The sequence below is a fragment of the Symphalangus syndactylus genome, chromosome 20, assembly GCF_028878055.3.
Source record: "Symphalangus syndactylus isolate Jambi chromosome 20, NHGRI_mSymSyn1-v2.1_pri, whole genome shotgun sequence".
Taxonomy (NCBI): domain Eukaryota; kingdom Metazoa; phylum Chordata; class Mammalia; order Primates; family Hylobatidae; genus Symphalangus; species Symphalangus syndactylus.
In genome coordinates this window covers 60,967,550-60,990,347 of record NC_072442.2, presented here as the reverse complement: position 1 = coordinate 60,990,347, position 22,798 = coordinate 60,967,550, and the positions used below count along the sequence as shown (strand labels likewise).

Below are 22,798 nucleotides of genomic sequence, written 5' to 3'. Positions count from 1 at the left end.
AATTTACTGCTGTCACCTTCTTCACTTCATACAGCCCTGGAGGAAGGGGTTATCATTCCCATCTTCCAGATGAGAAAACTGAGGAATCAAAGAGCTCGTCCAGGGGCACACAACCTCTAAGTGACAGAGCCAAGATTTGAACCTAGATCTGCCAGGCCCCCAAGACTCAACCATGAAGAGAGAAAGAAACAGAGGCTAGAGCCCCAGGAGGAAGGCGCTGGCAGATCGTCTCTGAGGGCGGGGCTGTGGCTTCTCTGATCTCAGGCCCCCATCTCCGCGCAGGCCCCGCCCCTGCCCCTCCCAGCACTGCCTGGAAGTGTGGGGTGAGAGCTCCTCCTAGGACACCCCTTTCCCCTTGGGGAAAGAATTGTGCCCCCCAGGCCCTTCTCCGCGGAGGTCCCTCTCTTCCTTCCCCATCATCTCCCCTTCCTGGGACAGAAAGTGCCTCCACCTGCATCCCCAGGTGCCCGGCCTCCAGGGCCCACTGGCCCCACAGCAGGCAAGCTGAGATGACGGTCAAGCTGGATTTCGAGGAGTGTCTCAAGGACTCACCCCGTTTCCGGTAAGTGTGAACTGGTCTGGGGGGCTAAGGAGGGGAAAGTCTAACACCCCCAGCACACACACACCTTTCCCCAGGCCAGATCTCCTTCCAGGGAGCAGGCCTCCAAGAGGCAGGAGCGAGCCTGTGGGCCAAAGTGGTACCCCAGTTATGAAAGCAGGGTACTCCAATGCTCTCTGCCCCTGCATGCTCCTTCTGGCCTCTGCAGTTTCCCTCACCCCTAGAGCTGGCATTCCCTCTGGCCTCTCAGTGGGACCCCTGCCCCTCCCCCAGCACCTGCTCTGGGGCGGTTAGCAACTTCCTGCCCTGGCCACATCCACCCTCCTTCTACCCTTCCTGCTCTGGCCTGGGCTGTGGTAGCTCCCAGACTGCAGAGCGGGTAGAGCACAAGTGGGCGGGTGGGGGGCGAGCCTCTCAACTCTGCAGCTTTCTCCTCCGTACCCACCGCCCTGCAACTCCATCCCGCCTGATGAGGCAGACAGACCAGATGAACCCAAGCTCTGTTCCCATGACCCCCTCTTTCCCAGAGCCTCTATTGAGCTGGTGGAAGCCGAAGTGTCAGAATTGGAGACCCGTCTGGAAAAGGTGACCCTGACATGGAGAGGTGACCCAGGAATGGATTAGGTTGAGAGGGGTAGGGCCAGGGAGAAAGCTGGAGACACAGAATGCGTTCCAGGGATTATTGAATACTGTGTAGGGGAGATATTTTGGAGACTGCAGAGAAGCAGAAAAGGTGGTTCTGTACCGACAAGAAGCTCAGGATCTTGGAAAACAAGACTTACTTTTGGGCCAGGCATGGTAGCTCATGCCTGTAATCCCAGCACTTTGGGAGGCCAAGGTGAATGGATCACCTGAGGTCAGGAGTTCTAGACCAGCCTGGCCAACATGGCGAAACCCCGTCTCTATTAAAAATGCAAAAATCAGCCATGCTTGGTGGCGCCCATCTGTAGTTCCAGCTACTCAAGAGGCTGAGGCAGAGGAATCGCTTGAACCTGGGAGGCGGAGGTTGCAGTGAGCCAAGATCGCACCACTGCACTCCAGGCTAGGCGACAGAGCGAGACTCTGTCTCAAAAAAAAAAAAAGACTTAATTTTGGACTTCCTTGTTCAGCTCTTGAGCTCCTCCTGCATTGTGCCAGGCCCTGGGCATTCAGGGAGGGCAAGATCATTTCTGCTCCCACGGAGCCCAAAGGCTGACTGGAAGACAAACCAGTGAAACGTTTCAATTCAAGACAGTAAGGCGTCACCTGAGCACTCTATCAAACAGCATGTTCACACAAATACACTCAAATGCACTCTCATTCCCCTTACTTCACTTTACTTTTCTTTGCAACATTTACCTCGGACACATTATGTATTTGTATGCTATATATTAGTTCTCTATTGCTGTGTAACAAATTGTCACAAATTTAGTGGGCAACATTGTTTTATGGGCAACATGGTGAGACCTCACCTCTACAAATAATAATTTTATTTTTATTTTTATTATTTGAGATGGAGTCTTGCTCTGTCGCCGAGGCTGCAGTGCAGTGGTGTGATCTTCGCTTACTGGAACTCCACCTCCCAGGTTCAAGCGATTCTCCTACCTCAGCCCCCCAAGTAGCTGGGATTACCAGTGTGCACCACCACACCTGGCTAATTTTTTTTTTTTTTTTTTTTTTTTTTGGTATTTTTAGTAAAGACAGGGTCTCACCGTGTTGGCTAAGCTGGTCTTGAACTCCTGACCTCAAATGATCTACCTGCCACAGCCTCCCAAAGTGCTCGGATTACAGGCGTGAGCCACCGCACCTGGCCTACAAATAATAATTTTAAACAATGGACTGGATGGGGTGGCCACAGCTGTGATCCCAGATGCTTGAACTACTGGGCTCAAGTGATCCTCCCTCCTCAACCTCCCCAGTAGCTGTGCTACAGGCACATGCCACTGTGCCTGGCTTTTTTAAATTTAATTTTATTTTTTGTAGAGATAGGGTCTCCCTATGTTACCTAGGCTGGTCTGGAACTCCTGGGCTCAAGTAATCCTCCCACCTCAGCCTCCCAAAGTGCTGGAACTACAGGTGTGAGCCACCACACCTGGCCTGAATTTTTTATTTTGAGTAAATTATTGACTCAGGAGACTAGTAAGGAGAGGTGTCACGTACCCATCACCCAGCTTCCCCCAGTGGTAACATCTTATACAACACTAGTACATTATTAAAACTAGGAAATTAATATTGTCACGTTACAATTAACAATAAACTCGGCCGGGTGCGGTGGCTCACGCCCGTAATCCCAGCACTTTGGGAGGCCAAGGTGGGCGGATCACGAGGTCAGGAGATCAAGACCATCCTGGCTAACACTGTGAAACCCCGTCTCTACTAAAAATACAAAAAATTATCTGGGTGTGGTGGCAGGTGCCTGTAGTCCCAGCTACTCGGGAGGCTGAAGCAGGAGAATGGCACGAAGCCAGGAGGCAGAGCTTGCAGTGAGTGGAGATTGTGCCACTGCACTCCAGCCTGGGCGACAGAGTGAGACTGTCTCAAAAAACAAAAACAAACAAAAAAACCCCAATAAACTCTAGCCAAGCTCAGTGGCTCACGCCTGTAATCCCAGCACTTTGGTAGGCTGCGGCAGGTGGATCACGAGGTCAGGACTTCGAGAACAGCCTGACCAACATGATGAAACCCCTGTCTCTACTAAAAATACAAAAATTAGCCAGGTGTGGTGGCATGCACCTGTAATCCCAGCTACTCAGGAGGCCGAGGCAGGAGAATTGCTTGAACCCAGGAGGCGGGGGTTGCAGTGAGCGGAGATCACACCACCACACTCCAGCCTGCGGAGGTAGCAATGAGCGGAGATCGTGCCACTGCACTTCGGCCTGGGCGACAGACCAAGACTCTGTCTCTAAATAAATAAATAAACTCTATAGATCCTACTTCGATTTTACATTTTGCATATACTCTTTTTTGGTGTTTTTGTATATAATTCTATGGTACTTTATCACGTGTATGGATTACTTTAACCATCACCACACACCAATGGACATACGGAATTCCTTTACAGTGGTACCCGACACCCTTCCCACACTTCTTTAATCCGTGGTAACCACTGATTTGTTCTCCATCTCTCTACTTTTGTCATTTCCAGAATGTTCCATAAATAGAATCATACACTATGTGACCCTTTGAGATTTGGCTTCCCCCTCCCCCCTCACTCAGAATAATGCTGCTGCCAGGTGTGGTGGCTCATGCCTGTCATCCCAACTACTCAGGAGGTCAAGGTAGGAGGGTTGCTTGAGGCCAGAAGCTTGAGACCAGCCTGGGCAACATAGCAAGACCCTTGTCTCTAAATAATGTTTTGTTTTGTTTTTTAATTAGCCAGGCGTGGTGGTGTGCGCCTGTAGTCTCAGCTACTCAGGAAGCTAAGATTGGAGGATCCCTTGAACCCACGAGTTCAAGGCTGCAGTGAACTATGATCCCACCACTGCACTCCAGCCTGGGCGACAGAGCCCTCAACTCTAAAAATAATCATAATTTTTTAAAAGATTAATGCTCTTGAAGTTTATCCAAGTTGTTGCACATATCAACAGTTTGTTCCTTTTTATTGCTGAGTACTGTTCTATTGAACAGATGTCCCAGTCTGTCACTAGTCCAGTGTTATGAAAGTTTCTTACTCATCTAAGGGGGAGGGGCTGAGATGGTAAGGAAAAAACTAGACACAGAGTCCTCAGATTCACACAGTCATATGTGAACATCCTTGTACCTTGTCACAGACAACCCATGGTGATGTCTGATAAGATTTGATCTTGGTCAGGCCAGGTGCAGTGGCTCATGCCTGTAATCCCAGCACTTCGGGAGGCCGAAGCAGGTGGATCACCTGAAGTCAGGAGTTCGAGACCAGCCTGGTCAACATGGTGAAACCCCGTCTCTACTAAAAATACAAAAAATTAGCCGGGTGTGGCGGTGGGCGCCTGTAATCCCAGCTACTCGGGAGGCTGAGGCAGGAGGATCACTTGAACCTGGGAGGCGGAGGTTGCGGTGAGCCAAGATGGTGCCATTGCACTCCAGCTTGGGCAACAAGAGCGAAACGCCGTCTCAAAAATAGAAAAATAAAAAGAGATGGGGTTTCACTATGTTGGTCAGGCTGATATCCAACTCCTGACCTTAGGTGATCCACCCACCTCAGCCTCCCAAAGTGTTGAGATTATAGGTCTGAGCCACCTTGCCTGGCCTATCAAGTCTCTTTGTCAGTCAAAAGGGCCAGATAGGGTGGGCCCCAGGAGTACCCCAGCATTTCCTCTTGGCCCTGACCCATGGTCTGGAGGATGGATTAATATTTATGAGGGAACGTGCAGTGAGCACAGAATGGGACAACTCCTAGCAGTAAATACTATAGATTTTATTTATTTATTTATTTTTTGAGACAGAGTCTCGGTCTGTCACCCAGGCTGGAGTGCAGTAGCGCCATCTCAGCTCCCTGCAGCCTTGACCTCCCGGATTCAGGCAGTCCTCCTGCCTTAGCCCCTGAGGTAACTGGGATTACAGGCATGTGGTGCCATCTCGGCTCACTACAGCCTCAGTCTCCCAGGTTCAAGCAGTCCTCCTGCTTTAGCCTCCCAAGTAGCTGGGATTACAGGCATGTGCCACCACGCCTGGCTAATTTTTGAATTTTTAGTAGAGATGGGGTTTCACCATGTTGCCCAGGCTGGTCTTGAATTCCTGAGCTCAAGCGACTGGCCAGCCTTGGCCTCCCAAAGGGCTGGGATTACAGGTGTGAGCCACCGCGCCTGGCCAATACTGTAGAATTTAATAGCAACTAGGTAGAGCATCCAGACCGTGCAGGAGGCTGGAATCTCCACGGAGCTCTGGATTTAAGCAAGCAGGCAGCGCAGAAAGATATATGTGCAAGTGGACAGGGAAAGATGTTTTGGAGGTAAGGCTGACAGAGGTATTGGCGACAGGCTGAGAGGAACGGGCAGGAATTTGGTTTCAGGCCCAAGGCAGTGGGAGCAAAGACGCAGTGATGAGAACACAGCAGGTGTGTGTTAGATACAGGGAGAGCTGGATGAGCCTGGAGAGCAGTGAGGCCGGGCAGGAATGGGGGAGCGCCGCCCTGGGCAAGGGGAGAGGAAGTGGGGCAGGTGTGGGGGCGTCACCGGGTGTGAGGATGACGGCACAGCTCCCTGTTACCCTCCTTCTTTCCCAGCTCCTGAAACTGGGCACTGGTCTCCTGGAAAGTGGGCGCCATTACCTTGCTGCCAGCCGCACCTTCGTTGTCGGCATTTGTGACCTGGCCCGCCTGGGTCCACCAGAGCCCATGATGGCGGTATGCGGAGGGTCTGCATCTGGGTGGGAAGGGGTCTGGGACGAGGAGGGGATGCTGCAGAAGAGGAGGGCTGGCCTGGGGTCTGCAGGTTCCAGGCCAGAGCAGGGCTGGGCTGCTGTCCGTGATAGCCATAGCAGGCTGGGTCTCGAGTCAGGAGGGTGCTGCCACCCCATGCCTGGTACTCTTTCTGTGCCTCTTCTTGCCTAGGAGTGTCTGGAAAAATTCACCGTGAGCCTGAATCACAAGCTGGACAGCCATGCGGTAAGTAGGGGAAGGTAGGGATTGTGGGAATGGTGGCCAGGTCGCCTGTGGTCCTGACCCCAGTCTACCAACATCTCCTTCCCTCAGGAGCTTCTAGATGCCACCCAACACATACTGCAGCAGCAGATCCAGACCCTGGTCAAGGAGTGAGATGGGGCCGGGTGCAGTGGCTCACACCTATAATCCCAACACTTTGGGAGGCCAAGGCGGGAGGATTGCTTGAGCCCAGGAGTTCGACACCAACCTAGCCAACATGGCGAAACTGTCTCCACAAAAAAACAAAAATTAGGCCGGGCGTGGTGGCTCATGCCTATGATCCCGGCATTTTGGGAGGCCAAGGCGGGTGGATCACCTGAGGTCGGGAGTTCGAGACCAGCCTGTCTAACATGGCAAAACCCCGGCTCCACTAAAAAATAGGAAAAAAAAAATTAGCCGGGCATGGTGGCAGGTGCCTGTAATCCCAGCTACTCAGGAGGCTGAGGCAGGAGAATCATTTGAACCAGGAGGTGGGGGTTGCAGTGAGCCAAGATCACGCTACTGCACTTCAGCTTGGGCAACAGAGTGAGACTCTGTCTAAAAAAAAAAAAAAAAAAAAAAATAGCCAGGCGTGGTGGCACATGTCTGTTGTCTCAGCTTCTTGGGAGGCTGAGGCAGGAGAATTCCTTGAGCCTGGAGGTCAAGGCTGCGGTGAGCCATGATTGTGCCACTGTACTCCAGCCTGGGTAACAGAGCAAGACCCGGTCTCAAAAACAACAACAACAACAAATTTTTTAAAAGGGGGAATGAGATGCGAGGGAAGGGGGCCTTATTTCTCGGAAACCAGCCCTGCCATCCTCTTCCCATGACCACAGGAGCCTTCCCAGTGACAGAGTTGTGAGATTGGGGGTTTCTGGTGTCCTGACTTCCGTCCCAGGGATCTCCTTGGGTTTCCCACGTTGCAGAGACTAACTGAAAGGACATGAGGGCTTTATTCTGGGAATGCTCTGCTGGGGCAGGTGGGTGTTAGCTGCGATTCTGTGTTATCTTCCCATCCTTAGAGGTCTGCGGGGTTTCCGAGAGGCTCGCCGGGATTTCTGGCGGGGGGCTGAGAGCCTGGAGGCTGCCCTAACCCACAATGCAGAGGTTCCCAGGCGCCGGGCCCAGGAGGCAGAAGAGGCAGGAGCTGCTTTGAGGACGGCTCGAGCTGGGTACCAGGGACGGGCACTGGATTATGCCCTGCAGGTGCCTGCCCCAATCTGTCTTCCTGGGGTACCAGAGCCTCAGGTGTCACCTCGAGGCTGGGGGGTACCCAGTGTGCAGTGGGAAGGGGTGCTGTGTTTTCAAGACTGACCTGGGGTTTTTTACATCCTCAGATCAACGTGATTGAGGACAAGAGGAAGTTTGACATCATGGATTTTGTGAGTTGTGGTGGGGGTGAGGGCAGGGTGGAGAGGAGCCTGCTGCCAGCACAAGGGAAGGGGGAAAGGGGTTCTTCCTCAGCCCGCCCACTACCCGCCTTGTCCCCCAGGTGCTGCGTTTGGTGGAGGCCCAGGCTACCCATTTCCAGCAAGGCCATGAGGAGCTGAGCCGGCTGTCCCAGTATCGAAAGGAGCTGGGCACCCAGGTGGGGCCCCAGGGCACAGCAGGTGGTGGAGGGAGGTTAGGGACTCCTAACTGGGGGGCCTTGGACATCTGAGATGCCCTTCCTGTGCCCAGTTGCACCAGTTGGTCTTGAATTCAGCGCGAGAGAAGAGGGACATGGAGCAGAGACATGTGCTGCTGAAACAGAAGGTGAGGGGCCAGGTGCGGTGGCCCACGACCGTCATCCCAACATGTCGGGAGGCTGAGGTGGGAAGACTGCTTGAGGCCTGGAGTTCAAGATTAGCCTAGGCATTGTAGTGAAACTCCATTTCTACAGAAAATTTTAAAATTAGCTGGTGTGGTGGCATGCACCTGTAGTTCTAGCTACTCAGGAGGCTGAGGTGGGAGGATTGCTTGAGCCCAGGAGTTCAAGACTGCAGTGAACTATGATCACACGACTGCACTTAAGCCTGGGTGAAAGAACAAGACCCTGTCTCTAAAAATAAATTTTAAAAAAGATTTCAAAAAGCAGAAAGTGAGGGCTAGGGCTGTGGGCAGGAGGCAGATGCCTATGGCCTTGGTCTCTGCCCATCTCAGTTGCCCTTTGATCCTCTTGTGCCTGCAGGAGCTGGGTGGCGAGGAGCCAGAACCAAGCTTAAGAGAGGGGCCTGGTGGCCTGGTGATGGAAGGACATCTCTTCAAACGGGCCAGCAACGCATTTAAGACCTGGAGCAGGTGAGGAGAGGACACCCCCAATCAGCCCGCCCCACCCAATGATGTATTTTCGGGTGGTAATAGCACGCTAAGCACTGCAAGGAAAAACAGATGAACCCCCCCTGCCTCAGTAGAGTTTACATTCCATCAGCAAAGACAGACGATAAACCTAGTAAGTAAATTACGTGCTATGTTAGAAGGTGATAGTGCTAGGCCGGGCGCGGTGGCTCACGCTTGTAATCCCAGCACTTTGGGAGGCCGAGGCGGGGGGATCACGAGGTCAGGAGATCGAGACCACGGTGAAACCTCGTCTCTACTAAAAATACAAAAAAATTAGCCGGGCGTGGTGGCGGGCGCCTGTAGTCCCAGCTACTCGGAGAGGCTGAGGCAGGAGAATGGCGTGAACCCAGGAGGCGGAGCTTGCAGTGAGCCGAGATCGCGCCACTGCACTCCAACCTGGGTGACACAGCGAGACTCTGCCTCAAAAAAAAAAAAAAAAGAAAAAAAAAAAAAAAAAGAAGGTGATAGTGCTATGGGACAGAGAGAATAAAGCAAGGGATGTGGGGAGCTGGGTAGGGGTTACAGTTCTAAATAGTTGGGCAGTGTGGGCTTCATGAGAAGGTAACTTTTGAATAAAGACTTGAAGGATATCTGGGGGAAGAAAGTTCTAGACAGAAGGAAGAGCCAGTGCCAAGGCCCTGAGATAGCTGGGGAGTTGGATGAGCAGGGTGGCGGCCCTGGGTCTGGACAGAGTGAGGGAGCAGGATGTGTAGGAGATGAAATTTGAGCTAATGGGGGCATGAGTCATTATAGGGCCCTATAGATTTTTGTAGGGATTTGGGGTCTACTCTGAGGGCAACTGGGAGCTGCTATAGAGTTTGGAACAGGATGGTGGCATGCTGTGACTTGACTCCTTCCCCTTCTAGGGCCACTGCTAGCCCACATGGGATCTCTGTGCAAATTAGAAAATGGAGCCACTTCCCCAAGATACCTTTTTTCTTTTTCTTTTCTTTCTTTTTTTCTGTTTGAGATGGGGTGTCACTCTGTTGCCCAGCCTGGAGTGCAGTAGCGCAGTCTCGGCTCACTGCAACCTCTGTCCCCTGAGTTCAAGTGATCCTCCCTCCTCAGCGTCCTAAATAGCTGGGACAACAGGCGTGTGCCACCACGCTCGGCTAATTTTTGTATTTTTGGTAGAGACAGGATTTCACCATGTTGCCCAGGCTGGTCGCAAACTCCTGACATCAAGCAATCCGCCTGCCTCGGCCTCCCAAATTGCTGGGTTTACAAGGGTGAGCCACTGTACCTGGCCCCCAAGATTCTTTCTTTTCTTTTTCTTTTTTTTTTCTTTTTTGATGGAGCCTCGCTCTGTTGTGCAGGCTGCAGTGCAGTGGTGCGATCTCGGCTCACTGCAACCTCAACTTCCTGGGTTCAAGCGATTCTCCTGCCTCAGCCTCCCAAGTAGGTGGGATTATAGGCGCCCGCCACCATGCCTGGCTACTTTTGTATTTTTAGTAGAGACTGAGTTTCACCATACTGGTCAGGGTGGTCTCAAACTCCTGACCTCAGGTGATCCACCGCCCCCATCGGCCTCCCAAAGTGCTGGGATTACAGGTGTGAGCCCAGCCTAAATAGTATTTTTTAAATTGTAGCAATAGACATTTTATTAGAAAAAGAATTTTACTGCCATCTGCTGGAAAGTTGTCTTCATAAGTATATGAAATCTGGGTTGTCCAAGATAGGAACAGCATCCTTTAGATGTTCCAATCTGCACAACTGTCCACCCTTCTCTGGAATGTCTCGTGGAACAGACAGCCCAGGTGTCTCTCCTCTCAGTAAGATCCTCATGGGCAAAGAGCACAGCCTCTCTTCCTGCCCATGTCTGTAATGATTTCCTTCTCTTACAGACGCTGGTTCACCATTCAGAGCAACCAACTGGTTTACCAGAAGAAGTACAAGGTGAGTAAGCCTGGGTCTTGGATGCCTGGGCCCCAGGGAGACTCAGCTCTTGCCTGCAGCTGGACATCTGGCCCCTTATCACCTTATGCTGCCAGGACCCTGTGACTGTGGTGGTGGACGACCTTCGTCTCTGCACAGTGAAACTCTGCCCTGACTCAGAAAGGCGGTTCTGCTTTGAGGTGGTGTCCACCAGCAAGTGAGTGCAATCCGCAGGGGTGATACTCTAATATGTCTAAACAGCTGCCAACCTGAAAGGCAGGGCCCACCACAGTGGAGGCCCCCCATGCAGCTCCAGACCTTAATTTAATTCTTTGGCGGCTGGACTGGGGGGCAGTTGTGGAAGAGGGTACAGGGTGATGGGGGATATTTAGGAGAATATTACCAACTGGTACAGAAGTCTTTCAATGCAACTGGAACTGGTTGAATACTGGCTGAATGTCAGCCTGCCCATCCTGCCACTTTGGTTCCCAGCCCTCAGACCCCTCTGCCATCTCCCTCACCCTCCTACCTAGGTCCTGCCTCCTCCAGGCTGACTCAGAGCGCCTCCTGCAGCTGTGGGTCAGTGCTGTGCAGAGCAGCATCGCTTCTGCCTTCAGTCAGGCTCGCCTTGATGACAGCCCCCGGGGTCCAGGCCAGGTACCTTAACCTGGGGTTGCAGAGCCAGGCTGCCCATGGAGATGGAGCACCCTTTACCCTAGGCCCCTTGGCCACCCTTTCTTCTCCTGTCTCCCCCAGGGCTCGGGACACCTGGCCATAGGTTCTGCTGCCACCCTGGGTTGTGGTGGAATGGCCAGGGGAAGGGAGCCTGGGGGAGTCGGGCACGTGGTGGCCCAGGTCCAGAGTGTGGATGGCAATGCCCAGTGCTGCGACTGCCGGGAGCCAGCCCCGGAGTGGGCCAGCATCAACCTTGGTGTCACCCTCTGCATTCAGTGTTCCGGCATCCACAGGTTACTCCATGAGGCCCATGCGGGAGCCCCACTCCTTCGGCTGCAGTGCGGCTCCAATAGAGAGCTCATCACACCGGTCCCTCTTCCTTCCCTGTCCTGGCTTCCTCTCTTAGCTTCTGGCTTTGTCACTGGGTACCAGGCCTGGGCCCAAGCCTGTGGGGTGCCAGTTGGACCCAGGTGGGGCCTAGCCCCTCTGTGTCCTAGTCTGGCCAGAATTGGGGGATACCCAGAATTTGTTGGCTTGGTTGGAAGAAGTGTGGGGTCAAGGCTGCTGAGGGTTGGGAGCCAATGAAGACTAGGCAGAGAAACAGTCATGAGGCCTTAGCAAGTGTCTAAGGCCCTCGCCCCCCACCTCAGTGTGGTGGAAGGGAGGTGACATGCGAGAGATCGTCCAGGCCAAAGTGTCATTAGAGAAGGGAGGTGGCTGGAGTGATGAGGGCCTTGAAATGAAACCTAAGGAAGAAGGACTGGTGACGAGGCAGAGTCCTGCCAGGGCCGGGTCAAGGCTACATGGTAGCTACATGGCCGCAGCTGCCCTGCCTCCTGGGCCAGCACCTCTGCATGGGCCCCCATGCCAGCCTTGCCTCCCAGTGTCTTCAGGAGCAGCAGCAGCTCCCCAGGCCACTGCCCCCCTGCACAGGGCCTGACCCTCCCCTCTGGCCCTCCAGGAGCCTTGGTGTTCACTTCTCCAAAGTCCGGTCTCTGACCCTCGACTCATGGGAGCCAGAACTAGTGAAGGTGACTTGGGGTATTGTGAAGATTGGGGGCAAGAACTTGGGGTGGGGCAAGGACTTGGGGGTGCAGGGGCGTGATCCCTGAGGAGTCACTCGCCCCCACCTTCCCTGACTCTGCCTCTGCCTCTGCCTGGGCCTCCCGAAGCTCATGTGTGAGCTGGGAAATGTCGTCATCAACCAGATCTATGAGGCCCGCGTGGAGGCCATGGCAGTGAAGAAACCAGGGCCCAGCTGCTCCCGGTGAGCTTGGGGTTTAGCCTCCCAGAGGAATGGGGGACCCCTGGAGCAAGAAGAGGGAAGACTGCCTGCTTCTCCCCTCCCACAGGCAGGAGAAGGAGGCCTGGATTCATGCTAAATACGTGGAGAAGAAGTTCCTGACCAAGCTGCCTGAGATTCGAGGGCGACGAGGTGGCCGGGGGCCCCCAAGGGGGCAGCCTCCTGTGCCCCCAAAGCCTTCCATCAGGCCCCGGCCAGGGAGCTTGAGATCCAAGCCAGGTATAGGGTTGGTTGGGCATTCATTGAGCACCTGCTGTGTGCTCGGCAGTGTGCCAGGTACTGCGGGGAGGCACAGAGTGTGAAGCCCAGGCCTCCCCCTGGAGAATGTCGGAGGGACCGGACTGCCGTTGCAGGGGTTACGGTGGAGTGTGACATTAAGAATGGGAAGGAATGTGGGGCTGGGCATGGGCGGGGAGGGTAAGGGGTGCCAGCAGCAAGAGAAAAGGAGAGAGAGTGGGGTGGGTTTGGCTGGAGCGGCAGGGGTTGAGAGCTGAGGCCGAGTGTCAGGCAGTCAGCTCACCTGTGTCATCCCGCAGTCGGGGTGGTTGGACCGGATGAGGTGATGATGCCGTCTCTCCCCCACACCCTAGGGACTCGTACACATGCATACTCATACACATACCCACGCCTGCATCACTCTATTCCCTCCACAGTCCCAAGCTCCCCATCATTTAGAAGAGACCTGTCCCATTATAGCATTGGGGCACTGTGCTGAGGGTTTTCTTCCCAGACTCGGAGCTGCTTCCCCCTAACAGAACCAAATCCCCTGAACAGAGCCTCCCTCTGAGGACCTGCGAAGCCTGCACCCTGGGGCCCTGCTATTTCGAGCGTCTGGGCATCCTCCATCTCTTCCCACCATGGCCGATGCCCTTGCCCATGGAGCTGATGTCAACTGGGTCAATGGGGGCCAAGATAATGCCACACCGCTGATCCAGGCCACAGCTGCTGTAAGAGCCCTGCCGACCTCCCCACCCCACCCTAGGGCTCTGACACCTACTCCTGACTCTGGGCCCTGCCCTTACCTCCTCTTCCCACCACCTGTTCCCTAGGGCCTCCACTCATAGGGAGAGATAAGCAATAGAGACTGGTTGCTAAATGTGTGATTTGAAGGCAGAGAACCTGAGTTTGAACCCAGGCTCTCATCTCTTACAGGAGACTTTTTTTTTTTTTTTTTCTGAGATGGAGGCTCACTCTGTCCCCCAGGCTGGAGTGCAATGGCACGATCTAGGCTCACGGCAAGCTCCGCCTCCCAGGCTCACGCCATTCTCCTGCTTCAGCCTCCCGAGTAGCTGGGACTACAGGCGCCCGCCAGCACGCCCGGCTAATTTTTAGTATTTTCAGTAGAGAAGGGGTTTCACCGTGTTAGCCAGGATGGTCTCGATCTCCTGACCTCGTGATCCACCCGCCTCGGCCTCCCAAAGTGCTGGGATTACTGGCGTGAGCCACCGCGCCCGGCCTACAGGAGACTTTTAACAAGTTATTAACCTCTCAGCCTCATCTGTAAAATAGTAACATACCTCATAGGCTTGTACTATGGATTTATATATGAATACATGCAAAGAGCTAGAGCCAAGCCTGACAGCTGTAACCCCTTCTACACTCCTGATTTAACACACTCCACCCTCCCATTCTCTGAACTGGCGCCACCCTAAGACATCTTGAAATCCACCACTAGGGATGCCACCCTCAACCCCCCTTCTCGACTTCTCCATGCAGAATTCTCTTCTGGCCTGTGAGTTTCTCCTCCAGAACGGGGCGAACGTGAACCAAGCGGACAGTGCGGGCCGGGGCCCGCTGCACCACGCAACCATTCTTGGCCACACAGGGTAGGGATGATGGCCACGGGGAGGAAGGCTGGGAGGAGTTGGGCGGCCGGCTGACCCTGGCTCTTCTCTCCAGGCTCGCCTGCCTGTTCCTGAAACGGGGGGCTGATCTGGGGGCTCGAGACTCTGAGGGCAGGGACCCTCTGACCATCGCCATGGAAACAGCCAACGCTGACATCGTCACCCTGTAAGAATGCCTGAAGGGGCGGGACTGGCGCTGGGACTCCCCCCACCCCCGCCCGCCCACCTTCGGGCGGGCGGGGCTGACGCCGAAACAGGAGCCTGCCCGGTGGGGCCTCGGGAAGGGCTGGGCCAGCGCCGGCGCCAGGCTCGAGAAAGGCTGCGCCAAGTGTGCATTGGGACGTGGAGTAGAAGGCAGACGGGAGGGCGGGCAGGGTGCGAGGATGCTTGGCCCATCCTGGGAGATGTTATTTGCCCATCAACATTGCTGTCAGGCATCTTTTTAGCACTAGACGTGACCCCGGGGTTGGGGGCAGATGAACGGAAAGCAACCCAGCTCAAAGGATGGGAAGTTGTGGGGGAGGTGAGGGTAGTGTCTTTTTTTTTTTTTTTTGAGACGGAGTCTCACTCTGTCGCCCAGGCTAGAGTGCAGTGGCGCAATCTCGGCTCACTGCAACCCCCGCCTCCCGGGTTCAGACGATTCTCCGGGTTCAGACGATTCTCCTGTCTCAGCCTCTCCCGAGTAGCTGGGACTACAGGCGTGCGCCACGACGCCCGGCGAATTTTTTGTATTTTTAGTAGAGACGGGGTTTCACCATGTTGGCTAGGACGGTCTCGATTTCCTGACCTCGTGATCCGCCTGCCTCGGCCTCCCAAAGTGTTGGGATTATAGGCGTGAGCCACTGCGCCCGGCCAAAGATAGTGTCGTTCACTTCTTAATTCCCTCCCCTTCAGGCTACGACTGGCAAAGATGAGGGAGGCCGAAGCGGCCCAGGGGCAGGCAGGTAAACAATACACCCACCCCACCCCCCAGGCCCAACACCTGAACTCTGGGCTTCTGGTCCACGGTGACCTCTCTCCGTAGTGCCCAACTGCATTCATTCCGTTAACGAATGCGTATTGGGTGCATGCGACGTGCCAGGCCCTGGCAAGGCATAGGGGCTGGCGCGGTGCCCGCGGTGCGCACGTTCCCACCCAGGCTCGGGGCGCGAGATCCCCAGGTGGACCCCAACCGCCGGATCCTGCCCTTCTGCAGGGGGCCAGCCGCCTCCCGGCCTTTCTTCCCTCCCCCAGGGGATGAGACGTATCTTGACATCTTCCGCGACTTCTCCCTCATGGCGTCAGACGACCCGGAGAAGCTGAGCCGGCGCAGTCATGACCTCCACACGCTGTGACCCTAGGCCCTCGGGGCCCGCGCCTCCCTCCCTTCCCTGCCACCGGGCCCTCGGCCATTAAAGCCTCCGTGCTTCGCTCTTCCCTTCTGGTTCACTTCTTGGGCGCCACCTTCGGGCCCGTAGGGTGTTGGGCGCTGCGGCTCCCGAGGTGCGGGGAGCGGCTGGGGGTTTGCGAGCTCGAGTCCAGCAAGGGGCGACTCCGGGGAGCTAGGCGGCAGCTTCGGCCGGGGCCTGAGCGCCGGGCGCTGCGGGGCGGGGGCTCTCGGGCTGGGGCGACGTGGCCAGCCCAGTCCTGCCGAGGGGTGGGGCTGGCCCTGGGGCTCGCTGGCCCCGCGCCGCCGGGGAGAGAGCGCGCCCGGGCCACCCCGGCCGGAAGGCATCCCCGGAATGCGGCGGCTCAGCACCCGCCCCCTCGGGAATTCCCCGGGGGAGCCGCTGGGAGGGACTCGGCCCCCGGGCCGAGCCGGCCGGGCCTCGGGCTCTGAGCGGTGGGATTAGAGGCTCCAGCCCAGCCGAGTTGCAGACGTGAGGTCTGGCACACCTGAGCGGCGGCTGGGCGGTCGCGGCCACATCCGGGGCGACATGCCTGAGTCACCCCGTCCCGCCAGCGTCTGCCAGTCCAGCCAGTCCGTCCAGTCTCTAGCGTCCGAGACTCGCCTCCAGCCTCCCGCCTCCGCCCGAGCCGCGGAAGCCTCGCGGGGGCGGGGGCGGGGCGCCAAGGGGCGGGGCTGTCTCTTAAAGGGCCTCGGGCCGCTGCCCTTAGGCCACTTCCTGGGGGCGGAGAGGACCTCAGCGGCTGCGGCGACGCCCAGGGAAGGCGGTGCGGCCGGGTCCCGAGACTCCTGGCTGTTTCCATCAGAGCCCTCGGACACTCCCAGCCCGGGCTGAGCACGCATCGTCGCTCCCCGGCGGATACTAGGGGGCTCTGCCATCCGCTCCCGTCAGTTCCGCCTCCATCTCCTGGGACCCGCGCCGGCAGCCAGGCCAGGCCTCTGAGTAGCCCCAGAGCCCTGGCTGGACTCGTCCACGGCGGCAGCGATCTGCCCGGGGTCTCGGAAGCCATCCCTTCAGAGTCGGCCCTGTGCTCGCCACCGTCACCTGCTGGTTGGATTCCGGAAACCCACTGTCTGAAGACCTTAGAGGGGTGTCGCTGCCCACCCGAAATCGGATACGTCCAGACCTCAAGCTCCCTTCCCCTCTCTGGCTGCCCTCTGCTCTTTTCATCTCTCCTCTCAACCTTTTGGGGATTTCTGTGTCCTGACGCCAGCTCCCCATCCACCACCAAAGTAGCTGGGGTGAGCCCCAAACCATACTGCGTGTGCTCCACCTGTGCCTCCAACCCAGCGAATCTGACAGCTTCGACCCAATTCTGCACACACCCAGGAAGTTGTGCCTTTTCTTTTCTTTCGGTGTCTCCTGTACTTCCCAAAATTTCTCCTCCTCCTGTGCCCTCTTCGCCCCCCTCCTTTGGGGGCCCCGTGACCCTGAATGTGGGGGGCACACTATATTCCACCACTTTGGAGACCCTGACCCGCTTCCCAGACTCCATGCTGGGGGCCATGTTTAGGGCCGGCACCCCCATGCCCCCCACCCTCAATCCCCAAGGAGGCGGCCACTACTTCATCGACCGGGATGGCAAGGCCTTCCGGCACATCCTCAATTTCCTGAGGCTGGGCCGCCTGGACCTGCCCCGCGGGTACGGAGAGACAGCGCTGCTCAGGGCAGAGGCTGACTTCTACCAGATCCGGCCCCTCCTGGACGCGCTGCGGGAACTGGAGGCCTCTCGGGGGACCCCTGCACCCACAGCTGCCCTGCTCCACGCAGATGTAGATGTCAGCCCCCGCCTGGTGCACTTCTCTGCTCGCCGGGGACCCCATCACTATGAGCTGAGCTCCGTCCAGGTGGACACCTTCCGAGCCAACCTCTTCTGCACCGACCCTGAGTGTCTAGGTGCTCTGCGGGCCCGATTTGGTGTGGCCAGTGGGGATAGGGCAGAGGGGAGCCCACACTTTCATCTGGAGTGGGCCCCCCGCCCCGTGGAACTCCCCGAGGTGGAGTATGGGAGACTGGGGCTGCAGCCGCTGTGGACTGGGGGGCCAGGAGAGCGGCGGGAGGTGGTGGGCACGCCAAGCTTCCTGGAGGAGGTGCTGCGGGTGGCTCTCGAGCACGGCTTCCGCCTAGACTCTGTCTTCCCCGACCCCGAAGACCTGCTCAACTCCCGGTCTCTGTGCTTTGTCCGGCACTGAGGACGCTGTTCTCAGTTTGACTGTGGGGAGCAGAGAGAATGGGGTACTGGCACCCCTGAAGCCTCTTTCCAGCTCTGCTTCAGGAGCTATGAGAGTCGGGACTCTCCTGCACCTGACTGGAGCTCAGATGTGGACAGGAATTCCCAAACCTGAGCCCACCAAGGACTCACAAGTGGTCCAGAAGGTCTCGACCTGTGCTGACCCTGGGAGGGGTAGGGAAGGTTCTCTCGGCTTGTTCTCTCCTAAGGCTGGGCACTTCCAGTCTCTCCTTGATTTGGAGTTCGGTGTTTAAGGGCCTGGAAAAGGGGGGAGCAGCTCTTTACACAGACTAGACCTAGCAAAACCCTGGAAGGATACTGGGGTCTGGGGAAAAGGGAGGACTTTGCATTTTCCAATGCGGTCTCTTGGACCATGGCTTCTCCTCCTGAAGCTGGGTGGCCTGGCCTGGCCTGACCAATGAAAGGCCAGAACACTCTGGAACATCGGAAGAGGAGTTCTTTGCTATGTTCCAAGCCATCCACTGAGGGAGGCAGAAAGGCCACAACCCACCCTAGGTTGATGTACGGGAGCTAGGAGAGTCCCCATGGCAGTGGGGCTGGAGCATCCCTCATCTGGAAGAATCCCATATTGATGGCGGGTCTGGCCAGGGGGAGGAGGGTAGTATCTGTGGGTCCTGGCCTTTCTTCATGTGTGCGTGCATATCAGCCCGTGTGTCTGACTGATGTATAGGTCACTGGCATCCTGGTTCATCTCTGTGTTGCTGACTACAGTGTCTTTGATGTCCGCATGTCCAGGCCTGTTTGGGGTTACCTGGCGACTCTTCTGGCACAGGGTGTGTCTGTGGTATACCTGTGAGGTGGCTGACAATTAGTAGTTTAATCACGGTGTGTGTGTGTGTGTGTGTGTGTGTGTGTGTGTGTGTGTGTGTTTATGTGCACGCAAGTATATGTATCACCACGTAGCCAGGAGGGGCCTGTTGGGGTTGAGTCACTGGGATCTTCCCGGTGAGAGGTAAGAGAAGTCACTGGGCTTAGCTGGGCCTCTGAGGCCTGTATGGAACTCTTGGTTGCTGAGGCAACCATGGGCCTGTTGCTAGGAGATAGCTGGGGAAGGCCCAAGGCTGCCCAGGGCAGAGAGAGGAGATGAAGAGTTTGGGACAGTGGGGGAGGAGATGGGAAGGGATGGGATTTCTGGGTCCCGGAGCAGGTGGGATACTCATGCACAGCTTCTTCACTAGGGGGGCACGCATTATTTCTCACTGGTCATGATTTACAAGAAGAAAAATAAAACTGCTTTTGGAACCACAAACTTGTGAAGGCTGTTGAAGGCCAGGTTGGGGGTGCTGTCCCCTCACAACAGAAGCCCTGCTTTCTCTGCACATCGCCTGCTGGAGATGCCTTCTGGACCCCAGTTCCTTGAGCCCCAGCTTTACCCCAGCTGAGTGGGCAGTGCCATTGTTCTGGAACACTCTAGAACCTCCAGGCAAGGGCTGGAGCCAGGGCTGCAGAGCATTTCTCCGCCCAGCTGGGGCAGCCCCGCCCCATCCCCCAGTGGTCCTCATGTGGAGGCTGGCACTAGGCGGGGTTTTCCTGGCAGCCGCCCAGGCTTGTGTCTTCTGCCGCCTCCCAGCCCACGACTTGTCAGGCCGCCTGGCTCGGCTCTGCAGCCAGATGGAGGCTGGGCAGAAGGAATGTGGGGCCTCCCCCGACTTCTCGGCCTTTGCCTTAGGTAGGACCAGACATCCAGGGATGGGCCCAGTAAGCACTCACTCCCGTACCCCCAGAGGGTGGCATGTGACCTTCCAGCTGTGCCCTCCATCTGTGGCCCCTTCTGGACATGCTGGCCTTTCCCTCTGAGAGAGCTCCATATCTGGGAAAGTCAGGAGAGAACCCAGAACCTGGGCTGGTGAGGGAGTCACTGGTCCTTGCCTGTCTCCACAGATGAGGTGTCCATGAACAAAGTCACAGAGAAGACTCACAGAGTCCTGAGGGTCATGGGTGAGGTCCAGGGGAAAGAGTGACCTAGGGGCTTGGGAGGACACCAAGGAGAGGGGTGGGTGACAGGCGCTGGGGTGGGCAGGGAAGGGTGGAGGGGCAGAGACAGGAGGGCTGATCAGGGAGGGGGCTGGGTGAACAGAGGGGGAACTGGCCCCATCGAGGCCCAGGACAACGGAGCTGCTCTCTGCCTCCCCAGAGATCAAAGAGGCTGTTTCCTCACTCCCTTCATATTGGAGTTGGCTTCGAAAGACCAAGCTCCCTGAGTACACCAGGGAAGGTACCGATGTGGGATGGGCCTCAAGGGGAGCCTAGGGTCTTAGCCAAAGGGATTGTGGTGAGCAGCTCATCCATTCACACCCCCACCCCTTCCTTGTCTTTCATTTCAGCTCTCTGTCCCCCCACCTGCCGTGAGTAGGAAAGGAAAGGGGTAGCAAGGACCTGGGGCCTGCAGGGTGTCAGAGGAGGGCCTGGCAGCTGCAGGAGGAAGCTGGGTACCAGGCAGGGTGGAGGCCCAGCCTCCCCTCCCCAGCGTTGCCTCTGCTGTCTCCTGCAGGGGGCAGCACCACGCTGTACAACTGCTCCACCTGCAAGGGGACAGAGGTGTCCTGCTGGCCCCGAAAGCGCTGCTTCCCAGGTCCTCACGCCCATCCTGGCCCCACCCCACCTTGCCCAGATCCCTGCGCCCTTGGGCTCCCCCGTCGGTGCGTGTGGGTCCCAGAATCATTCACTGCCTCCTGGGTTCCCCGCAGGAAGTCAGGATCTTTGGGAAGCCAAGATTCTGCTCCTCTCCCTCTTCGGAGCTGTCCTGCTTCTGGGTGTTCTGAGCCTCCTGGTGGAGTGAGTTTTGGGATAAGGACAGGAATCCTACCCTGCCTTCCACCGCCCACCCTCCCTCCCTCTGTCCCTCCCAGGCCCCTCCCGTAGGCTTCCCATCCTCCGTCTTCCCTCAGGTCTCACCACCTCCAAGCAAAAAGTGGCTTGTGAAGACGCTGAAAACCTCCCAACCTCCAGCTCTAAGGAGTATGCACTCACAACTTCCACATCCCTTGGAGGGGAACCAGCCAGCCCCTTAGTCCCAGCTGCAAAGACAGTCTCCAGACCCTAAAACCCAGACATCCCTGCTTCTGGACGGTGAGATAATGAAAAACAAGAAAATCCCCAAAAACCCAAACCCCCCACAATCCCAGTGTCAGATGGCCTCCCGGGAACCCAGGCACCCACAGCTGGAAAGTTCCTCCCCTCCAGCCCTCAACCAATCACACGGGTGTCAACAATGCCAGGAAAATATCTACAGAAGGAAAGAATCCCCTACGCCACTCCCACCACACCCACACCCCCTTCTGCCTGTTCCGGGAAAGCGGGGGCATCTGCCCCAGAAGCTATTCCAGGCCCTCCTATGACTGATTGGGAATCCGGGAATGCATGTTCTGGAAAACTCACCCCACTACAGTGAGATCACATCAGTGGGTTCGCGGGCATGCCCTCCCTCCATCGTGTTAACAGTTTGAAACCCTGGCCTCCCTCAGAGGCCTCTGTCCTGCCAGGCCTAACTAAACTTGCTGTTCATGGCTTCTGCCTCTGCCTAGCCTCTGTCTGCAACTGGGGAGGGCAGAGGAAGGGTGGGAGACTCTCAGAGTAGCACAGTGCTTCTCAGATGGGGGTGATTTTGCACCCCAGTAGACATTTTGCAACATCTGGAGTCGTTTTGGATTGTTTTAACTGGGGGGATGTGCTACTGGCCTCTGGTGGGTAGAGACTAGAGATGCTGCTAAACAACCCACAACACACAGGAAAGTCCCCACAGCAAAGAATTATCCCCTGCAAAATGTCAGTGTTTACCAGGAAAGGGAGATAGGAGAAAAAAAAAAGAAGAAGAAGAAAGAAAGAAAAGAAAAAAACAAAATGTCAGAGCATGGTTGAGAAACCCTGGTGTTTTGTCCCCTGCCTATCAGGAGTTTTTGGTTTGGGAATGGAACGTGGGACATGGAACATGAGAAGAGAGGCCTGTTGCCAACCACAAGGCACAGTCTGAGCGCCTAGGCCTAGCAGGGATTCCAGCCCTTACCTAGCGCAGGGGTTTTCAAACTGGGTACCTCGAGGCTCCAGGGTAAGCGTTCTCAGCCAGCTGCATATCAGAGCCACCTGGGCAGCCTTAAAACTAGCTGTGCTGGCCGGGCGCGGTGGCTCACGCCTGTAATCCCAGCACTTTGGGAGGCCGAGGCGGGCGGATCACGAGGTCAGGAGATCGAGACTATCCTGGCTAACACGGTGAAACCCCGTCTCCACTAAAAATACAAAAAATTAGCCGGGCGAGGTGGCAGGCGCCTGTAGTCCCAGCTACGCGGGAGGCTGAGGCAGGAGAATGGCGTGAACCCCGGGGGGCGGAGCCTGCAGTGAGCCGAGATCGCGCCACTGCACTCCAGCCTGGGTGAAACAGCGAGACTCCGTTTCAAAAAAAAAAAAAACTAGCTGTGCTTTGGCCCCAGCTCCAGAGATTCTGGAATAAGTGGTCCTACATGGGGCCTTGGTTAATGTAACCCACAGCCAGGGTTAGAATCATTGTTCCAGGGTACCCAGAGAGGTCCTAAGGATGGGGAGAAGAACTCCTACCCCTTCCACAGTAGTACCTCTCTCTCTCTCTTTTTTTTTTTTTTTTTTTGAGACGGAGTTTTGCTCTTGTTGCCCAGGCTGGAGTGCAGTGGCACAATCTTGGCTCACTGCAACCTCCACCTCCCAGGTTCAAACGATTCTCCTGCCTCAGCCTCCCAAGCAGCTGGGATTACAGGCGCCTGCCACCACGCCCAGCTAATTTTTGTATTTTTAGTAGAAACGGGGTTTCACTATGTTGGCCAGGCTGGTGGCGAACTCCCGACCTCAGGTGATCCACCCACCTCAGCCTCCTAAAGGGCTGAGATTAAGGTATGAGCCACTGCACCCGACCGTACCTCTCCCTTTTTTTCCCAATATATTTTTTAAAAAATTAAAAAAATTATTATTATTATTATTATTACTATTATTATTATTTTGAGACAGAGTCTCACTCTGTTGCCCAGGCTGGAGTGCAGTGG

The 22,798-nt window shown here is 56.1% G+C and overlaps 3 protein-coding genes across 14 annotated transcripts; all 3 read left to right on the top strand.

Moving 5' to 3' along the window:
• The first annotated feature begins 261 nt into the window (after positions 1 to 261).
• On the top strand, positions 262 to 15,569 carry ACAP1 (ArfGAP with coiled-coil, ankyrin repeat and PH domains 1). Of its 4 annotated transcripts, XM_055255970.2 has the most exons (22): positions 262 to 562; positions 1,087 to 1,144; positions 5,742 to 5,861; positions 6,069 to 6,122; positions 6,210 to 6,268; positions 7,160 to 7,343; positions 7,475 to 7,519; positions 7,630 to 7,725; positions 7,818 to 7,892; positions 8,308 to 8,417; positions 10,301 to 10,352; positions 10,448 to 10,548; positions 10,865 to 10,988; positions 11,088 to 11,299; positions 11,968 to 12,037; positions 12,179 to 12,273; positions 12,359 to 12,528; positions 13,084 to 13,256; positions 14,026 to 14,135; positions 14,209 to 14,319; positions 15,048 to 15,097; positions 15,387 to 15,569. In XM_055255970.2, the coding sequence occupies exons 1-22, from the start codon at positions 510 to 512 to the stop codon at positions 15,485 to 15,487; spliced, it is 2,223 nt and encodes a 740-aa protein (XP_055111945.2). In that variant the 5' UTR covers positions 262 to 509; the 3' UTR covers positions 15,488 to 15,569. The 4 variants fall into 4 exon arrangements, with proteins under 4 accessions (XP_055111945.2, XP_063485610.1, XP_063485609.1 ...); XM_063629538.1 differs by lacking the exon at positions 1,087 to 1,144 and having other exon boundaries at positions 286 to 562; positions 10,412 to 10,548; XM_063629540.1 differs by lacking the exons at positions 10,865 to 10,988; positions 11,088 to 11,299 and having other exon boundaries at positions 284 to 562.
• Positions 15,570 to 16,025: 456 nt separating this feature from the next.
• Positions 16,026 to 19,041, top strand: KCTD11 (potassium channel tetramerization domain containing 11). The gene has a single exon (XM_055255973.2). It carries the CDS (start codon positions 17,035 to 17,037, stop codon positions 17,731 to 17,733), a length of 699 nt encoding a protein of 232 aa, XP_055111948.2. The 5' UTR covers positions 16,026 to 17,034; the 3' UTR covers positions 17,734 to 19,041.
• A 150-nt stretch (positions 19,042 to 19,191) lies between these two features.
• Positions 19,192 to 21,300, top strand: TMEM95 (transmembrane protein 95). Of its 9 annotated transcripts, none has more exons than XM_055257389.2 (7): positions 19,192 to 19,461; positions 19,674 to 19,730; positions 19,927 to 20,007; positions 20,117 to 20,137; positions 20,284 to 20,364; positions 20,488 to 20,567; positions 20,681 to 21,271. In XM_055257389.2, the coding sequence occupies exons 1-7, from the start codon at positions 19,293 to 19,295 to the stop codon at positions 20,801 to 20,803; spliced, it is 612 nt and encodes a 203-aa protein (XP_055113364.1). In that variant the 5' UTR covers positions 19,192 to 19,292; the 3' UTR covers positions 20,804 to 21,271. The 9 variants fall into 9 exon arrangements, with proteins under 9 accessions (XP_055113364.1, XP_055113366.1, XP_055113365.1 ...); XM_055257391.1 differs by having other exon boundaries at positions 19,244 to 19,461; positions 20,480 to 20,567; positions 20,681 to 21,300; XM_055257390.1 differs by having other exon boundaries at positions 19,244 to 19,461; positions 20,260 to 20,364; positions 20,480 to 20,567; positions 20,681 to 21,300.
• Positions 21,301 to 22,798: the final 1,498 nt, after the last annotated feature.